This window comes from Papilio xuthus, unplaced genomic scaffold, assembly GCF_000836235.2.
Source record: "Papilio xuthus unplaced genomic scaffold, Pxut_1.1 DF826945.1, whole genome shotgun sequence".
Classification (NCBI taxonomy): domain Eukaryota; kingdom Metazoa; phylum Arthropoda; class Insecta; order Lepidoptera; family Papilionidae; genus Papilio; species Papilio xuthus.
In genome coordinates this window covers 1,422,768-1,441,010 of record NW_013531704.1, presented here as the reverse complement: position 1 = coordinate 1,441,010, position 18,243 = coordinate 1,422,768, and the positions used below count along the sequence as shown (strand labels likewise).

The 18,243-nt window shown below is 32.5% G+C and overlaps 2 protein-coding genes across 2 annotated transcripts; one reads left to right on the top strand and one right to left on the bottom strand.

Annotated features, from left to right (window-relative positions):
* Window positions 1-1,705: 1,705 nt before the first annotated feature.
* LOC106121407 (protein PFC0760c) lies at window positions 1,706-7,169 on the top strand. Its single transcript, XM_013317074.1, has 8 exons — window positions 1,706-1,867; window positions 2,068-2,306; window positions 2,755-2,872; window positions 3,130-5,633; window positions 5,732-5,889; window positions 6,037-6,317; window positions 6,629-6,833; window positions 7,055-7,169. Exons 2-8 carry the CDS (start codon window positions 2,078-2,080, stop codon window positions 7,118-7,120), a joined length of 3,561 nt encoding a protein of 1,186 aa, XP_013172528.1. The 5' UTR covers window positions 1,706-1,867; window positions 2,068-2,077; the 3' UTR covers window positions 7,121-7,169.
* A 2,905-nt stretch (window positions 7,170-10,074) lies between these two features.
* On the bottom strand, window positions 10,075-18,047 carry Abp1 (Actin binding protein 1). The gene is made up of 9 exons (XM_013317118.1): window positions 17,872-18,047; window positions 15,267-15,438; window positions 14,552-14,789; window positions 13,619-13,716; window positions 13,398-13,477; window positions 12,916-13,044; window positions 12,081-12,646; window positions 11,582-11,680; window positions 10,075-11,171 (listed from the first exon to the last, which is right to left on the bottom strand). Exons 1-9 carry the CDS (start codon window positions 17,952-17,954, stop codon window positions 11,020-11,022), a joined length of 1,617 nt encoding a protein of 538 aa, XP_013172572.1. The 5' UTR covers window positions 17,955-18,047; the 3' UTR covers window positions 10,075-11,019.
* Between the last annotated feature and the right edge of the window lie 196 nt (window positions 18,048-18,243).

The following is an 18,243-nucleotide window of genomic DNA, read 5'->3' as shown; positions in this document are numbered from 1 at the left end:
CTACCTATAGGTCTCGAATTTGGCATTTTGTGTGGTGGATCAAGGCCCACTTAAGTATATAAAGTCCACTTTAAGTACTACCAACTTTACTCTTTTCCTATACTTGTAAAATGATCAGGTAGTAGACGCCAAATTGTGATTGGCGAAGGCACCCCATTCGTCTGTGACTTACGATGGCAATTTATAGATAATGGCATTTTCGTTCCATAATGTATAAGGGGTAAATTGCCATTATAGAAATTTTCTATTAGCAATTCCATAATTCAACATACTTGCTTTCGAGATTTTCGAATTTCAGCAATCAAAAAGGTAAGCTATTTTTAATTTTTACTCTGTTTATTATCATCTGTTATATCATTCAGACATTCGTTAGATTATATTTTATCTGTTGTACACCACAAAGTAGGTTAGCTATCATTAATTATGTTCAATTTGAATGCAAACAAACGAAGTGGCCAGTCACGCTAATTATTCATTAAGCTTTCGCTCTGTAAGACCCCGCTCGCAACAAATATATATACGTTATACATTTTAGATGTCCCAAAATTACTAAACTTCGTACTTTTACGACGTTTTCTTTTCGGGATCGACCACAGATACGAAAATCCAACACCCATCCGTGTCGCCTTGTTAATACCACCAAAATTTAATTGTAAGAAAGTAGATAGCCGGCGAGAACAATAATTTTTAAGATCAAAATGCATTCAAAGAGTGATGTCGACCACTTCATCGATACCAGCTCATGTTCAATTTGTTTTAAAATATTGCTCAATGAAAAATAGGAAAAAACTACCGACCACTTTCTTTGCTGTAAAGATTCGCTAGACAATACCTAAAAGTGTTGTAAAATTTTAATTTACGAACTATCGGTCACATGATCTTTACGACTTAGGGCAAAAGGCAAGCAAGAGTTTCATATTTTATTTCGAACGACGTGATTTAAATGTCTCTATTATATTTTACGACTCATTTTCTAACTGTTACGGTTGAATAAATCAAATGATATAAAAAATTTACACCCTCATAAAATATGTAATAACCAAAGTTGATTTTTTTCAATGCAATAGAGGCGTACATAAAGTCGTATGAGCATTAAAATTGTAGAGAGACTGTGTACTAAGATTAGGGAAATTCTAAAAGTTCTTAACCACTAAAAAGTTAATAGTACTTTTAGTTGGCGGCGGGCGAGATAACCTTCCCAAATATTGGGGTGGCTGCTGTATTTATCTGCTAAAATTATAGCTTAAAGTAAAGGATGCGAATAAAAAACTAACTAGTATGATCGATATTTTAAGTTGATTCATTTTTATTCAATATCTAATATCTCAATTCAACATCACAAGCAAAGAGTATATAAAATCACAAGCGTCAAGGTGCCTTACGCTTAACCGATATTTATTCCATTATAGAACTTTGATTAACTCGGCCAAAAGCCTTGTATCAATCGCTAATACATTTAAGAACTACAAAATATATGTTCCTGTACAAACACGAGAACACATTTTCTTTAATTTATTTGATTCCTAATATCAAAAAGAAAGGCTTATTTTGAAGGAAATTGAAATTAAATATATTTAATAAATACATTTATTTTATTTTGTAATTTTTATCGTTAAAAAAGATAATCAAAAGCCGTACAGAGCAGAATGACTGGTGCCAGAAATTACGAAACGGAACGTTAAGTTATTTGAAAATGAATATCAATTCAACCGTCAAACTCTGTTTCAATTATTTATTTAAAAGTTAAGTTTCTTATTATTTCTTTGTTTGATTCGAGTAAATAACTTTGATAATAATTATAACCATGTGCAAATATTGAATACAATAAAGTTGAAGTATAATTATAAACGTAATTGGCGCTATCCAGGTATTTACGTCTACGAAATCTTTTTGTTTTTGTCATAGAAATTATCAATTGTCTACTAAATATAAAAATAAATTTACCGAAACTTTAAAGTCTCATTTCATTTGTTTCTTCTTGTAATGTTATAACTATTTAACTTTAATTAATTAATCGTACATCTGTATTCACGACAACGAATCTGTTAAATTAGTACATTTTTCCAGGTGAGTAACGATGCATAGATCAAAAATACCGTCTCCCGCCCGCTCTGAAGGTGCCAAAGTGACCCCAAGGAGGCACCGATTCAGATCATCACGGAGTGTATCATCACCTGCTCGTTCTGATGTGTCAGTCAAACTATCGTCTATTGTGCAAATGCATGCAATGCAGTCACCTGTACAATCACCCCTCAGGACTCGGAGATCTGTTTTATCCGATAATACTGATATTGAAGTGCCCGCACGTAAGTAAACCATTAATAATGTAATAGTTAGCATGTCAAGACATACCACTATATTTTTGAATTTGTGGAACTGAAAGTGTTAATTGTGAATTTTTATTGCAATTACTCATTTACACATCTTCTTCAATAAGAATATAAGGGATGTCTATATGTTTTGTATAAGTTATTCAAAAATTGCTTTAGATTTCATAAGCAAATCAATTTTGAATAATATAAATGAAATAACAGAATCACTATAGTTATTATTACTTATTTATAAAGTTACTAACTACTTACCTGGATTAAAACCTTAAATGATAATACAAATAAAATAAATTGTACATGACATATTAATGGAAGCAATTTAGTATTTCAAAAATTTAAAATATGTAAATGTGACTTAACAAAGCCATCTAGATATACATATTTATAATTTGAATTAATAAATAATTGAATTACAAATGTTTAGGCCAAAGCTGGTGGAAAAGATTAGAGGATAACTCGAGGGATGTAATGGATGTGTTTGAAAGTAAAACAACTGAGCAAACAGAACATATAGAAGAATACATTGAAGCTGATTTAAAAAGGTAAATTTAATTTCAAAATATACTACGCTATTTATAATTGTATCAAGAATCTCTCAAATTCTACTTTTTAATGGGGTGTGTATGAAAACTAGTCCAACACCAGATTTCAACTGGTTTTGGCCAAACTGACCCTTTAGCCATCACAATTACAAATGGAGCTATCTTTGAACTACTTTATTTTTTTTAATGACATTATTTTGACAGCCAATACATGCTAACTTCAGTTAATTTTAATAGATCTTTTTAATCACTTACAGTCAAGACAATGACTACACAGTGGACTTGCCAGAAAGCAGCGATGGAGAGTCAATCAATAGTATAGTCCTACCTCAAAGAAAGTTTTTTAGCCAAAAGCAAACTCAATCAAATAAATTATTCAATAAAATTATAGAAAATAGAGAAAACTTAACACATCGTAAAAGTAAAGCAAACACTGATAATACTATCTTTGTTGGTAAAAAGAATTTCTTTAACAAAGACACAGAAGTAAGAAGAAGTAGACCAGCTTTTCCACCAGGGTTACTTAACATGACAGACAAGACTATAAATAAAACTCATGATATTACAAAGCATGAACAAGTTCGGAATCTGTTAGGTAACCGTGCAGGTACAAAACGTAAAAACATGTTTGCTGACTTCATTATGTCAGAAAGTGAAGAAGAAATCCCCGATATTCAACCAAACGTTTTTGGATTTGCAAAAAGCAAACAACCACAACGTAAAATGTCTTCACAAGGTACTCGTAACACTTCACCAAGATCAAACGAAACTGATCTAGAATTTGAAGATTGGCAACACTTACCATCATCAACAATGGTTGACAATGAGTTTGGTAATACAGAAAGTTCTCCAGTGAAAAGACTGAGATTGAGTAAACCTGATAGTATTATTGAAGAAGTACGAGGAAATGCTAGAAATAAATTAGACAAAACTAAACTAACACTAATTATGTCTCATGGTCTAGAAGATGATAACGAATTCAATGAATCTGATAAAAAGCGAGATCCAAAAAATGCACATGAAAAAAAACTGACACAAATACCTGAGACAGAAACTGCAACACCATTTATAGCAGAAATAATTGAAGTTGAAAGTGATGATGAACATAATTTTACTTTAAGATATGATAATGATGATAAAAATATGCAAGCTGATGAAATGGACGTAACTGTTAAAGAGCTTGAAAAAAATAATTCAAACACTAATAAAAATATCAACGCAACGGTAACTACAGACAACGTATTAAAGTCTCCAGTTAAGGATAATGAGCCCAATGCTAATAAAAGTGGTACAGTTGAAGTGAGGGATGTAATTGATAGAAGTAAAACAATAAATCAAGAACAAGACAAAAATGTCTCCTGGAAAGTACTCAAAACACATAGAGAACAACATGCTGCCATTACTACTAACGAAGATCTACTTGAAAAAGATGTAAACAAAGTCATTAATACTTCAATGTCTGCATCAAATGAGAACGAAGCTTTTGATGAAATAGTCAACCCTGAAATATACATTGAAAGAAGAAACAGTAGTGTTGTTAAAGAAAAAACTAATTCCGAAACACAAATCATACATACATCAAATGATATTCCAAAAGGAGATGCTGCAAAAGAAAGAAAACAAAATGATGATGTTCTGGAAAAAGTAAAATCTAAAACTAAAGAAGATCTAAAACAAGTTGAAGCTCAGCAAGGAAGGAATATAAGTGTTGAAAATATGAATGAACAAATGGAATTGGATGGAAATATCAAACATGTTGATAAAGATTTAAATAAGGTAACAGAAGAAGAAAATCACAATGTTCATAAGAATGATGAAACGGATGAGGAAAAACGTCACGTAGAAGATGCTGTATATGAAAGCAGGAAAGAAACCCCAATAGAAGTAAAAACGAAGACAATCTGTGAAGAAAATCCAGGAACTGTTGAGGAACAACGAGAGGAAAATGACAATGTGAGTGCAAACGCGGAAATGATTGAATTAGCAAATGAATGTGATAAAGAAACTCAACAAATGGCAAAACATTCTGTGGATGGCAACATCGATCTAGCGAATAAGGACAAAGGCGACGACATTAATGAAAATATAGAGGTAGACGAAGACGAGCGCAATCTTGGACTTAATGAAACTATAAATAAAAGTCTTAATTCCGTAAAGCAAGGATCCTTAAATGAAAATATTCTGATAGACGATGAAGAAAGTAAACAAGATGATGAAGATAATATCACGGAAGACAATGAAACGAATAAAAGTAACGAAGAATCCAATAATATAGCTGTTGATGAAAATAATATAACAGAAGACGAAGACAATGATGAAGAAAATGAAGTAGATGATGAGGACAATGCAGAAGAGAGTGAAGAACAAAATGAAAGTAATACACAAGCTGGAGTATCCTCAATGGATGCTAATATCGAGTCTGATGATGAACAAAATCCAAAAGATAGTGACGAAGAAGATAATGATGAAAACGACGCCGAAGAAAATGAAATAACAGAAGAGAATGATGAAGAAATTGATAATGAACTCGGAATATCTTCAATAAATAAGAGTAGCGAAACGGAAAATGACGCAAACGACGATGAAGAGAATGAAGAAGAAAATGAAAGCGACGAAGGAATCAGTGATCGTATCGGAATGCCTTCTATGAATATTGAAACAGATGATGAGGATAACCAGAATAATGAAGAAATTAACATAGAACAAGAAATAGACAATGATAACAACTCAACGTCTGATAACCAAGTTACATTTTCAAAAGGTAAAGAACTAATTGTCATATATTTTAATTTAATGATACATTCTTTGTAAAATTAAGATCTTAAAGTGAACTTATTGAAAATCATTTACTGTCACTAGGTCGTATATATCTAACTAATGTAACTGGGGAGTCAACACACTCTTACGCTGAGGAAGCTGCTGACTCCGATCCCGAAGAGTTGCAGACGCGGCGGCTCGCGCTCGAGGAATATCTTATGAAGATCAAAAATGATAATATTGAGAAGAGACGAAAAATGGTATATTTTGCAAGCCTTTGTTAAACTATTTCGTATTTTAATATAATGACCTTAAAGTAACTCATTTAAAATATTCTTAGAGATCACTATAACTATTACTTTTATGAGGTCGTATCTTTCTCATCCCAAATTTATTTATTTTTTCAGGAGGAAGAGGTCAGAAATTCACTAAAGACAGCGTCAAGAGAACCTTTCAACAATTTCAAGGCTCCCGCTCGACCTAGACCAAGAAAACCTCAGCAACGATCCGATGTACCTCAACAGACGACGAAAGCCAAAAAGATCACATCTCTACTGAACATAGAAAACTTACCGCCGGAGTTGTTAGAAGACATGAAATACAAACCTCCTCGCAGATATCAGCCAAAAAGTGCTGCCTGGATCACAAAGAGGCTTTATAAATATCTAGAAACTAAACTAGAACCCAAGTAAGTATCATTATACGTATTTTGACATTATTAGTTGGAATCCTTTGGCGCGAAATGGTGCGCTTTCGTTACCAAGTCAAGTGTCAGAATTATTATGGAGGGGACATAAACGTTGATATTTTAACATTGCGCCAGTACACTGGCACAAAATTCCTAACATGAATGTTGTAGAAGCCAGAGAGGTGTGTGTGTGGTGTGGACCACACCAAATAGAGGTCTGTGTGTGGTGTGGACCACACCAAATAGAGGTCTGTGGTCTCTGTCTACTCCTCTGGGTAACGGGCGTTAGTTATATTGTTGTATGCTTATAGATACGATTACAAGGCTCGTGTGAAAGCGGAGAAGGTCGTAGAGGCGTTGTACGAGTTCAGTAAGGAGGTGCGGCGACAGCGGGTGGCGGCTCCTCACGCCGTAGACCTCATCAAGCTGCAGCTCGCGCGCGCAGGACTCGTCACCACGCACTATGACTTCTACAACTTCCTGCACGAGTTCATGCCCAGAGAGATACGGGTTAAGGTATTCATTCGACCAATTTCTCATCATATATATAATACAATGACATGTATATACTCTGTAACCTGATATTGTCTTCTCTCTCCTGAATAGTAATTAATCTGTTGATTGTCTTAACAATATTCACAATAAATATTTTTTTCCTTATTCATACCATAGAGTCTTTTCAACGAATATCCGTAATAACTTTTTTATAATTAATATTATCTTTTTTTTGTTCCCAGGTTGTACCGGATGTGGTGAATGAAATACCATTACCAAGAAACGGTGTGTTCTCTGATATTGTTTGATACAAAAATAATTGTTACTGTTTGTGTGTAAGATATTTAAAAAAGTGAATTTAATATACTTATATTATTATGTATTATTAAAAATGTAAATAAATTTCATTTCTTGTTTTAATTGTTATAACTTTATTTATTTACTAACAAATTATACGCAAAGATGTATCAAGGTCAAATATTAGAATCCTTTTTTAAGCACTTAGTTCAAAAAGTTTATGGTAAAAAATAAAACAAAAAATATTTATTCAATGATACTTGATTCTAGGACTTGTTTATTTTGAAAATAGTTGGATACAAATGTACACCTATGTTACAATACAATGGAGCACCATACACATACACATACTAAAATACAGCAATAAATGTTCACGTCTCAGCAATACACAGTACAAATCGTAGTTATACATGAAAAACATGCGACAACAGAATCATAATATTTAAGAAAAAATAAACAAATCCAATAAAAATTGATGAAAAAATATTCACATTTAATCGACACACATACTATTATTGAGTTCTCTCTTTTCACGTATGCAGTACAAATATGAAATCGATTTTGGATATCTAGAATCGATTCTAAAGTTAATCTGAAATAAATCGAATCTCCATCGATTTAATTTACTGGACTTTAGAATAAAATTGCGATAAAAATGTTGATGTTAATAAACAATCAATGATTACTTCCAAATACTTTCAAAGAGTGCACAATTCAAATACAATTATTATAAACACGAGATTATGATAGTAGTCTTAAAACTGCAAAGCTTATACTTTTGAGGCATATTACAAGATTACTATTTATAAAAAATATAAAATATTACTAAAACATGGTATTGATACATCTAAACTCAAAGGTGTAGAATACTTTAAAAAGATACGGAAAGAAATACACTTTTCATATGTAATTTTTACTGTAATTATGTTAAAAAGACGGGTAAAAAAGTTGTTAAATTATAAAATTAAGCTACTTAAAATATCCTATTAAACTTAACAATATGCGTTCAGTTCTTCTAATTATTTATAAGCTTTATAATACGTAATAGGGCTGTAACGAATGTTGTTTACAATTGATGTAAGAAACAATAGCTTTGACTAGACTCAAACATATTCAGCCCCAAAATGTTAACACTAGTTGATAGATATAACTTTCCAAAAAATCATGTTTTTTTCCTTTACCGGGGCAAAAATTTTATTGATTTTATGCACACGAGAAATTCTTATAAACAACAATAGCCTTATAAAGAACTAAAGTTATCGTAGTTATATTTCTATATATCAATTCGTTCCAACCCTATAACATAAGTGCTTGTTCATATCGCGGGCGCGTATTCATGGTCACCAGGCGTTTTGTGACCGGTTATTAAAATCTGAATCGATGAGAGGCGCTGCTATCGCCGATGCGTCTGTCATTATAGATATAAAACCTACTTAGACAGAAAATGTTATGACAGCTACAGTACAAAGAGGATCTTATGTCAAGAGTGGCGCTAGTGAGCTGTCATAATTTAGTTTGAATTATGGCCACCGGCTCGTGAGCCTTGCTGTCTATAGATAGCACACCCATATATGTTTATACGTTTGAAATCGTCACTAAGGTGTCGCGTTGTTGCAAGTCAACGTGAACAAGCACTAAAGGTCATAGACTAAATAATGTCTAATTAACTTATATTGAGAAGTGCACAAAAGAATCATTAAAACAATACGTGTAACATGATAACAAGCTATTCAACAGATTTTGCGTAAATATTTATTTATTAGCATAAATAATACTACTTTATATAAATGCTGTACATAGACCCAATTAATATTCGCTAGCACTATATGGCAAAGGGATGTGACATAAAATTGTGACGAATTGTGACCGAAAAATTGCCAAAAGTATTAAGATTATGTGAAATATATTACGCAGTGTCACATTAAAAATATTTTAATCCGCAAATCTTAAAATTTATGAATATGATGAAATGTTAAAAGCTTTTGTTTTACATATTAGCGTATATTATTGTGTTTTGTTAAGGCACAATAATTCTGCCAATTTATCTTACTTAGGGATGGTTATAAGGCATCTTTGTATTTTATCTTGAAAAAGATAATTTTGATGCAAAAAATGGCTAAAAATAATCTCTATAAATGGATACGTCATTGTTTGCAAATGACAGCTATGTTCGTTACAACTTCATCATCCTGCTGAATTCCTTGACTCCATCTCTTATTAGTTCCAAAATGGCGTAAATCAAATTAGCACAAAATACCACAACTTATAGCCTGTCCATTTATAGAGGTCAATGGTATAAATGAGATATGGAATGTTTGTCGTACTGTCTTAATTTTAACCGTCTTAGATCATAATCTTAGTGTTAATTTCAAGCCAATTTAAAGGGTTTTGACTTAACAGTTTTCACTACAAAATTGTACGAAACGGGTAGACTTTGGCACTACTAAGACACGACATTTAGGTTAGGAAGTTTCTCGAACTAGGAACGCACCTAGGAAACTAACCTTACGACTTAAATTTTACCAAGGAAAGATAAAACCTTATAAGCTCTTCGGCAGTTTATTTAAAACTATATACCAATATAATTAATAATTGCAAATAGATTAACTTAATTAAGCTTTAAAAATTAACCTCTAAAAGTTTATAAATCGTAAATAAATTAACTAATATATATAAGCTAAATTATAAAATAACATATTTCCGAATAAAAAAAAATTATCACTTATTTGACTCAGGCTAAAATCGAAATTGATAGACTCAGTCTTCTTGCCTACGTAATTTCTACCACTTTCTACCAAAAAAATTTTTACACCATTTTTAGTATTGGAAGTTTCCGATGTCGTAATGCTACGATGTAATTTATTTTTTAAATTCCTAAATTAAACAATTTTGTCTAAACATTCTCAGCCTATAAATATATAAATAAGTACTTATAAAAGCATTTGAAAGAAAAAATTCTGACATAGAAATGTTTTTTTGGACATAAATGTAATAAAATAAATGTATAAACATATTTATTTTAATTCTAATGGAGTTAAATCAGTTTTTAAGGTTCATATGTCAGCTATATGGAAGAACAAACCCCAGAAATCGAAATAACCAGAAGAGATGCATATAGTAACTAAAATGTACAATAATATAAAAAATATTACGTGTTACTAAGTCTATACTTATACATTAATGGAGTGAAAATGTGTTTTTAGTCAAAAATGGCGAGATACCCGACCAGAATAACATGATACTATGAGTAAATAAAATTACCCACAAAAAATGTTTTGTATAATTTCATATAAGTACATGGATAGAGTAAGTAATACGTCATGTTGTGAATAATTTCACTTACATCAGTGTGTCATGTTATGGTGGGCGAGTATTATGTGTTTGATTAGATTGTATTATGTGAAAATTCTTATATAAATATTTTTTAGTTGTGGAAAATGATTACAAAAATGTATTATTGCTCCCTAAATTCATAAAGTCAAACTTCACAATCTCACAACACATTTCATTATTGATACGAATACAAGTCTTTATAAATAAAAGAAAATTCAAAATATAGATAATTAAAAAGAATTACGAAACCAAATATTAAATCAATTAAATGAAATAAAAAAAAAACTAAATCAATACTGACAACAAAAACCATTTGAATTCTTAATTTAAAAAAAAGCATAATATTTTGAAATATAGAACATTAAAATAAAAAAAAAATTAAAACTGAAATTATTTAGTCTGTACCTACAAATTAGTTCCACAGATAAAAAAACACAAAAAATTTGCAATTAATCAATATTAAAAAATTAACTTATAATATAATTATGACCATAGTCAAATGTCTTATTCATTTTACGTCGTATAATCAAAACATTCGACATAAATGAAACTGTATACATGATTACCTTGGGTTACATTAACGTGGATGGCAGGGTAATAGTTCCACATAGTTGGCAGGGAAGAGACCGAAGACACCGCGAGGTCCCAGACCTTGCCACCAGCCGGCGTCTATTTGCTCAATATGGGTTATTATATCACCAGGATCGAATGTTATTTCTGATTCGTCCGCTGAAATGTAAACGAAGTTATATTTACTACTAACTGTCGTCCGCGACGTCCTCACGAATTTAAAAAAAAGTAACGTATATGTTCTTCCATACTATGTTCTGTACCACATTTCATGAAGATCAGTTAAAATATTCCGAAGATACTTTCTAACATCCATCCATCCATCCATCTAAACATTCACATTTATAATAATAATAAGATTATAAATAGAATACTAGATTACATATGCAACTATTAAACTAGTTACCGATGAAGATTAATTTTCACCAGTAACCAATCTTCACCAGAGACTGATCTTCACCAGAGACTGATCTTTTGATTGATGTAGATATAGAATGATGAATGAGAATGAAGAAGATTATTCTTCTTAATGATGAACATTTAGTCTGACTGTCAGTACAAGCACTGACCTGCTTGGTAGTCGTAGAGCGCGCGCGCCGTGAGTCCCGGGTCGTCGTCCAGGTCCTCGTATATGTTGCCCTCCTCCTCCAGACCCTCGGGGGACACGTCTGCAATGACATCATGCACATGTTAATCAACTTTTGAAACAACCGAACACCAGGCCTGACATAAAACACAGATAAATACTGATATTTCTTGTACCCATGATATTACATTGTAGTAAAACATGTATGGAAACATAACTTTTCTGTTCAAAGAGGCGTAAGTTTAGTACTCTTCTTTTTACCACCCTTTTTTTAAAACCATGAGATTGGAAGAAGAGGTGGATTTGACAGAGAAGGGGAAATATCCTCTTTCCGTGCACCCTCTCCTCTGTCGATTAAAGGTAGACAACGCATCTATAAATACAAAGGTCTATCCATGGCTTTCCGATACCAAAATGTTATGAAACTTGTTTTGAAACATTGCACCTTGATATTTAGTAATATTTAATATAAATAATCTCACCATCCAATGTGGTAGTTCCATTTTCTTTCTTGTAATGAACATTTTCAATGACAGTATTCTGTCTACTCAGCTCTGACCTGGCTTCAGTATCCTTTGTATACGGCGACCGTTTGATTGTACTGAACTTGTTGTCACTGTCATCATCGTCATTTTCATTTGAACTGGAATATGACGCGTCGAACATGTCATTTTCTAGAATATTCTGTTTTATCATCGGCTCGCTTTGCTTTAAAACTTCGTCTTTGTATGTTTCATTGTATTCCGCGTAGTTTATTGCACTGAAAGAACTATTTTCATTATCTGTGCTCGGACTCAGATCGACTGACGGATCTATTATTGGTTCGTATTGTATTTGAGATGGTCTCTCCAGACTCATTTTTATCTTGTCTATGTTCTTTAATGGACTCGTTTTGCTTTCGCTTTCTTCGGTTTTCGGTTCTTCGAGTGTTTTTGTTGGCGATTTGATTGGCGAAGTTGGAGGTTGGGGGGACGTGTTCTGTGAGAAAGTGTTGATGCGTTGTGCGATCACTGAACTGCGTACCGGCTTCTCCGGTATCGAATTTGATCTGTGGAAGAGAATAGCCAATTCTTAGTAACCTTAAAATGTAGATTATTACACCTACCGATATCTAAGGGGGGAGAGTCGCCTAAACTTCGCAAGATAATCTAATAAATATAAAATAGATACATAAACTCCCAATAGATTTACGTAGATAACTCAAAAACTACTTTTTAGTTTTTTTAGTAAAGTATTGAACTACATCCTCAATAAGCATTACTTTATTACTAGGAGGCCATTCGATAGCGTGATGGCGATATCCATAGTGTGAGGTACCTGGTGGACATCTGTCCCTGCGCCAGGTTCTGTTGGAAGAGCGCGCGCGCGGCGGCTGTGGAGGCGCCTATGAGCCGCCGCGCCTCTCCCGCGCCCTCGCCCGCGCCCACACCGCTCGAGGGCACGCGCCTACACACATAAATATCAAGATATGACCTTTGTTTATTAACTTATTGTGTGTGTGATTTCCACTGTCGAAACACTTTGAAAACATAATATTATCACAAAGTAGTCTTTGAAAAGGCAGAAAACAATATTTACGAATTTCAGATTCGCTACAGACGTTGAAAATATGGCCGCCAACCTAAACTAATCAAACAGGTGAATCAAAAAGTTTGGTAATTTTAAAGCCGATTTAACTATTCAATTAAATCTCACAGAATATGGGTTACAGCCACATTTTTTTTTTCAGTCATATCACTCATGTTTTCTTGTCTTTTCCCATTTACCAATGTACAAATGAAAATAATAATTCTACATACTTTTCCTCTTCTGCTTTAGCTCTTCTCGCTGCTTCCAGTTCATCTCTCCTTCTTACTTCTTCTTCCGCTTTTCTTTTCTCCTGGAAAATAAGTTAGGTTTTCAAAAAAATGTCACATGTGATACTACCAATCGACAAAATAGATCCGATTTAGAAGTAGTTTGCTGTTAAATCATTTAACAGGAGTCTGTTTTTTGTACTAAAAATAAACAGTCAACAAACCTCCTCTCGTCTCTTTTTCTCGGCTTCAATTCTCTTCTTCTCCTCCTGTTCTTCTTTCAACCAAAACTGATCACGTTCTTTAGAATTGATTTCTTGAACTGGAAAATTTCATTGATAAAAAATATAGATTATAAATATTTTAATATCATATTCAAACTGATTTTTATTCGAAATTAAATTCGAAATTGACCAATAGAAAACTACATTACGTCGACTAACATATTGTACTCAATTTTATCATAGAGAGTGAAAAGGATGGCAATATATGCAAGAGATACCTCTGCGCAAGCTTCGTTTCTTACTCCTAATTTCATCAAGGATCTGTTTGGAGACAATACGCTCGTAGTTTTGTGAGACGGACCTACGAGAGTTAGTCATGTCTCGGAGTACTCCTCCGCAAACGTTCACACAACGACTGCGGCCAAGTGTTTACATTACGTCGCGAAAAATGCAAACAGCGGCGCGTCCGATGCATTGTTGTGATACATTTGGTAAACAATACTTGTATGCGTTATAAAATTCTTATTGCATACCAATTGTATATTACATGACGAGACATGTGTTATATATTATCTTTACTTATAGGAGTAGAGTCTGATAGGCTTTCGTCTGTTCTAATAATTTATTTATATTCTACTAGCTGTCGCCGTCGATTACGTTTGCACGGAATTAACTACTATGTTCTACATCTGAGGCAAATTTCATCAACATCCGTTGAGCTGTTCCGGAGATACCTTTTAAACAAACATCCATCCATCTAAACATTCGCATTTATTATATTAGTAAGATGCATATTCCTTCATGACCATCAGCTCACTATATGTCCCCACTCAGGGGCTCGGAGCCTACCCTATGTGAGGGGTGACTAGGCCAATGACGTATTTTAAATAATAAACAATGAGTAGTCATATTTTTTTATACAGTAATCTATACCTGGATTAACTTTTCTATATGCAGTACCCACTGGTCCACTTGGGGGTATTTCCTCCTGACGACTACTCTTGAAGTTGAAAGCGGATCCGGCCTTGGCCAGCTTGTCAAGGATCACCTTCTCATCAAGGTCATCCTCAGTGCGAGCGTGCATCGTCAGATGGAATCCAGTGAATAACTGGGCCACGTGCTGCACGTGGTTCGCACATGTACCCTTACGTACTGTAGGCGCGCCTTCGCCCTGTTAAAAATAACTACACTCAAAAAGCAAAATACGCGCTAATGATTGAGTTACGGAAACTATAGCTCCCTGTTATAACCATACTAGCTGTCGCCCGCGACTCCGTCTGCGTAGTATTAAAAAAAAACTTAATTAGTGGCTGTGACTATGTTCTACATCTATGCCAAATTTCATAGAGATCCATATTGCCGTTCCGGAGATATCTTCTAACAAACATCCATCCAAACATTTGTAGCTAGCTCTAGCTCTAGCTGTACTAATTCCTCATTTACTTAAGTTATTGACAGATAATTTCCTACTAATACCTATTTAAATTGTTATTATTAAATCACATTGTCTACCATAAAGTATACTATATTTTAATATATTTTAAAGATTAAAAAAATCTATTACGTATTTATGCAAATAGTAAACATGAGAAAGATAAACATAAAAGAGATAAAGGCATATCTTGGATATCTGCTCATGTAATCTTACCTGCCAATTGATAAGTACATATTTAGATATAGTTCCATCGGGTAGATCCACTTTGAGGAATGCATACTGTATCTTCCCACTATTGAAGTCATCTATCAGCTCCGTAAGCCCACCGTCACCTTTGCTTACAAACTTCAGGTCATTCGACAAACCATCGTAGCCGAATAGAGCCCTTGTAATATAAAAACACTTTTTAATTATATTAATCACACATTTAATGACTATGAGTAATATATTATTGTTACAAAATAACTCCGAAACACTGTAAAATGGTATATCAAATGTTTTCCTTAAAAATTCTTAATTTACCAACTACGGTCTATTCTTAATTTTTCTGGTTAAACTATGAAATGTAATAGACAAAAGTGCACATTGACCTACTCAACAACAATAGTGTTAGAAAAGTGTGGGTACAGGCATAAAACAAGCAGGGGGGCTTCTAACTGTATGATTCCATTGCCAAAACATATTGTCACCCCACTAACTCATAAAAAAAATTAGTTTATATAATATATATTTAGTAGTTAGTACAGCAGTGGAAAGTCATGTTAGTTCAAAATATTTTTAAATATATCTTATACATACAAATAAAATTACTGAGTATCCATAACACATAAATATTAAAGAGAATGTAATCAAAAGGAATAAAAGGACAATGGGTTGTACAAAGGTATTCTATATATAGCCTTGCTGACATTTACATAGACATGTACCCAACCTTTATCAAATGTTACATTAATACATAATAGACTAGTTAATCCATACTTATTCAATTGAATTATATACAAACATAATAAATATGAAAGCTAGGATATTTATTATTAACTACGAGGTTGCTTTAGTTAAACAAAGCACAACTAGATATAGTTGTGGAGGCTATTACAGGACATAGTAAATTTAATAAACATATGTTTAGTATAGGTACTATGAACAGCCCCTTATACAGAGTGTGCATGGCTGTCGAAGAAACAGCTACCCTGTATTCACGCACTGTCAGTTCCATAAGAAGAAAGGCATTCTCAGATATTTATAATAGAAGTGCATTTATCTCTAGATAGATATAATTACATAACAACAATTTACAATCCTAAATTTCTTTACTAAACCAAAATCTCACTAATATTATAAATACTAATGTTTAGATTGATGGATGGATGTTTGTTTGAAGGTATCTCCGGAATGGCTGCATAGATCTAACTGGAATTTGGCATAGATGTAGAATATAGTCTGAAAGAAGACATAGGGTACTAATTAAGTTTTTTTTTATTCTGCAAGGACGGAGTTGCATGTGACAGATAGTACTTTAATAAAATTTAATTTAAACTTGGTTACTGAACATTATGACATTGTCCACAAACTTTAAAGGTCAAAAAATCATAACAAGGGTCTTATTATTTATATCATACATATAGGTAATGATAAATGTGAAAGTAGTATACATAAGAGTTATACATATATACTAATGAATCATGATATCAAGTTATGAATCAATTTTCATATTTACAGTAAATAAATGCATATGTGTACAGTACATACATGATGATCTCATACATTTATTGACTCATTGAGACAATTTGTTCAATTTTCTATCTCCACATGCGGTGAGTGTGGGCAAATATTTATAAATCATATACCAGTCATATGATTTTGTTTATGTTTGAATATAAGTTAGTAAATTATCATAGTTAAAATCATACTAGCTGTCGCCATCAACCTTATCTGCGAACTTAAAAAACTTCATTACTAGCTTATGTGTTCTTCCAAACTATGTTCTACAATTAATGCGAATATCAGCAAGATCCATTCAGCCAATCTGGAGATACCTTCTTACAAACATCCATCCATCCATACATAGGTACATCCAAACATTTTCATTTATAATATTAGTAAGGTTAAATATAAAATTTTTAACAAATTTCATGGGGGGATTTTTACTTTGGCTGAAATAACCACATATTTAAATCATATTAGCTGCATAATTATTTACAACTCTTAAGAGCTACAATGTTGACTAGTTTAATATATCCACACTTATATTTGTTTAATGGGTACTTAATTATTCTTACAATCTCATACTAAACCTTTACTAAAGTTAGCCATTAATGACCATTAAACATTTTGGTGTTGAATGTTGAAACTGTTTGATTTAATGATGGTCCTTAACTGGGTAGAACTGATTTTATATGATAACATTTTTCAAAATGTTACAAATCCAGGATAGGAAATAAATGAACAAGCATTGGTGGCTGAATATAAAACAATTTCTGCATAAGTTGTAACTTAAAAATATAACTAAAAAATATTTATGGAAATAATGAGTATTCCTGCAACAAGTAAGACAGTTATCTGAGATACACAATTTAAAGAACTAAAAAAATATTATTTATGGAAGAAAAGCGTAAGTAACATATTAAATTCTTGTTATAAGTATTTTATATGTTCACTTTCTCTGCAGTTTACTTGGTTGACACATAAAAAAAATCTTCGATACGTACATGTTTTATTGCAATACCGGCTTCAGGAATGGATTCATTAATGCATTACAAAAAGACTGTTTATTTAATTTTGCCAGCATGTAGGTCGTCCTATGAATGCTTAAACTCACCAGTTGGTGTCGGTTTTTTCATCCAGTACATCCTTCCATGCCGCTACCAGGGCTTCGCGATGTTTTTCTAAATTTATGGCCATTTTACATTATTTGTACTAATTCAGCGATGGATTTTTAAATAGAATTTAAGAAGAATTAACGTACAACGCCGAACGAAGGACTGACTCACAACAATATTTCATGTAGATAAAAAAATTATGAAGTGTCATTCTGTCATCGACAATTGACAGATAAAATAAAAGCGTCACAGATAAAATCTTTGATTTTTGAAATTTTAATAATAATTCTTGCTTTAATTAAAGTAAATTTTTAACTATCCATTGAGATTTTAGTCGGTATTTTATTTAATTAAGTTATTTAATTCTTAGT

Bases quoted from the DNA above. Each gene is read 5' to 3' on its own strand.
- LOC106121407 (XM_013317074.1), top strand. From the start codon at position 2,078: ATGCATAGATCAAAAATACCGTCTCCCGCCCGCTCTGAAGGTGCCAAA. The intron at 2,307-2,754 runs GTAAGTAAACCA...ACAAATGTTTAG, and splicing joins TGATATTGAAGTGCCCGCAC to GCCAAAGCTGGTGGAAAAGA. The intron at 5,890-6,036 runs GTATATTTTGCA...TTATTTTTTCAG, and splicing joins TTGAGAAGAGACGAAAAATG to GAGGAAGAGGTCAGAAATTC.
- Abp1 (XM_013317118.1), bottom strand. From the start codon at position 17,954: ATGGCCATAAATTTAGAAAAACATCGCGAAGCCCTGGTAGCGGCATGG. The intron at 15,439-17,871 runs GTGAGTTTAAGC...TTATATTACAAG, and splicing joins GAAAAAACCGACACCAACTG to GGCTCTATTCGGCTACGATG. The intron at 13,717-14,551 runs GTATAGATTACT...GAAATTTTCCAG, and splicing joins ATATAGAAAAGTTAATCCAG to TTCAAGAAATCAATTCTAAA.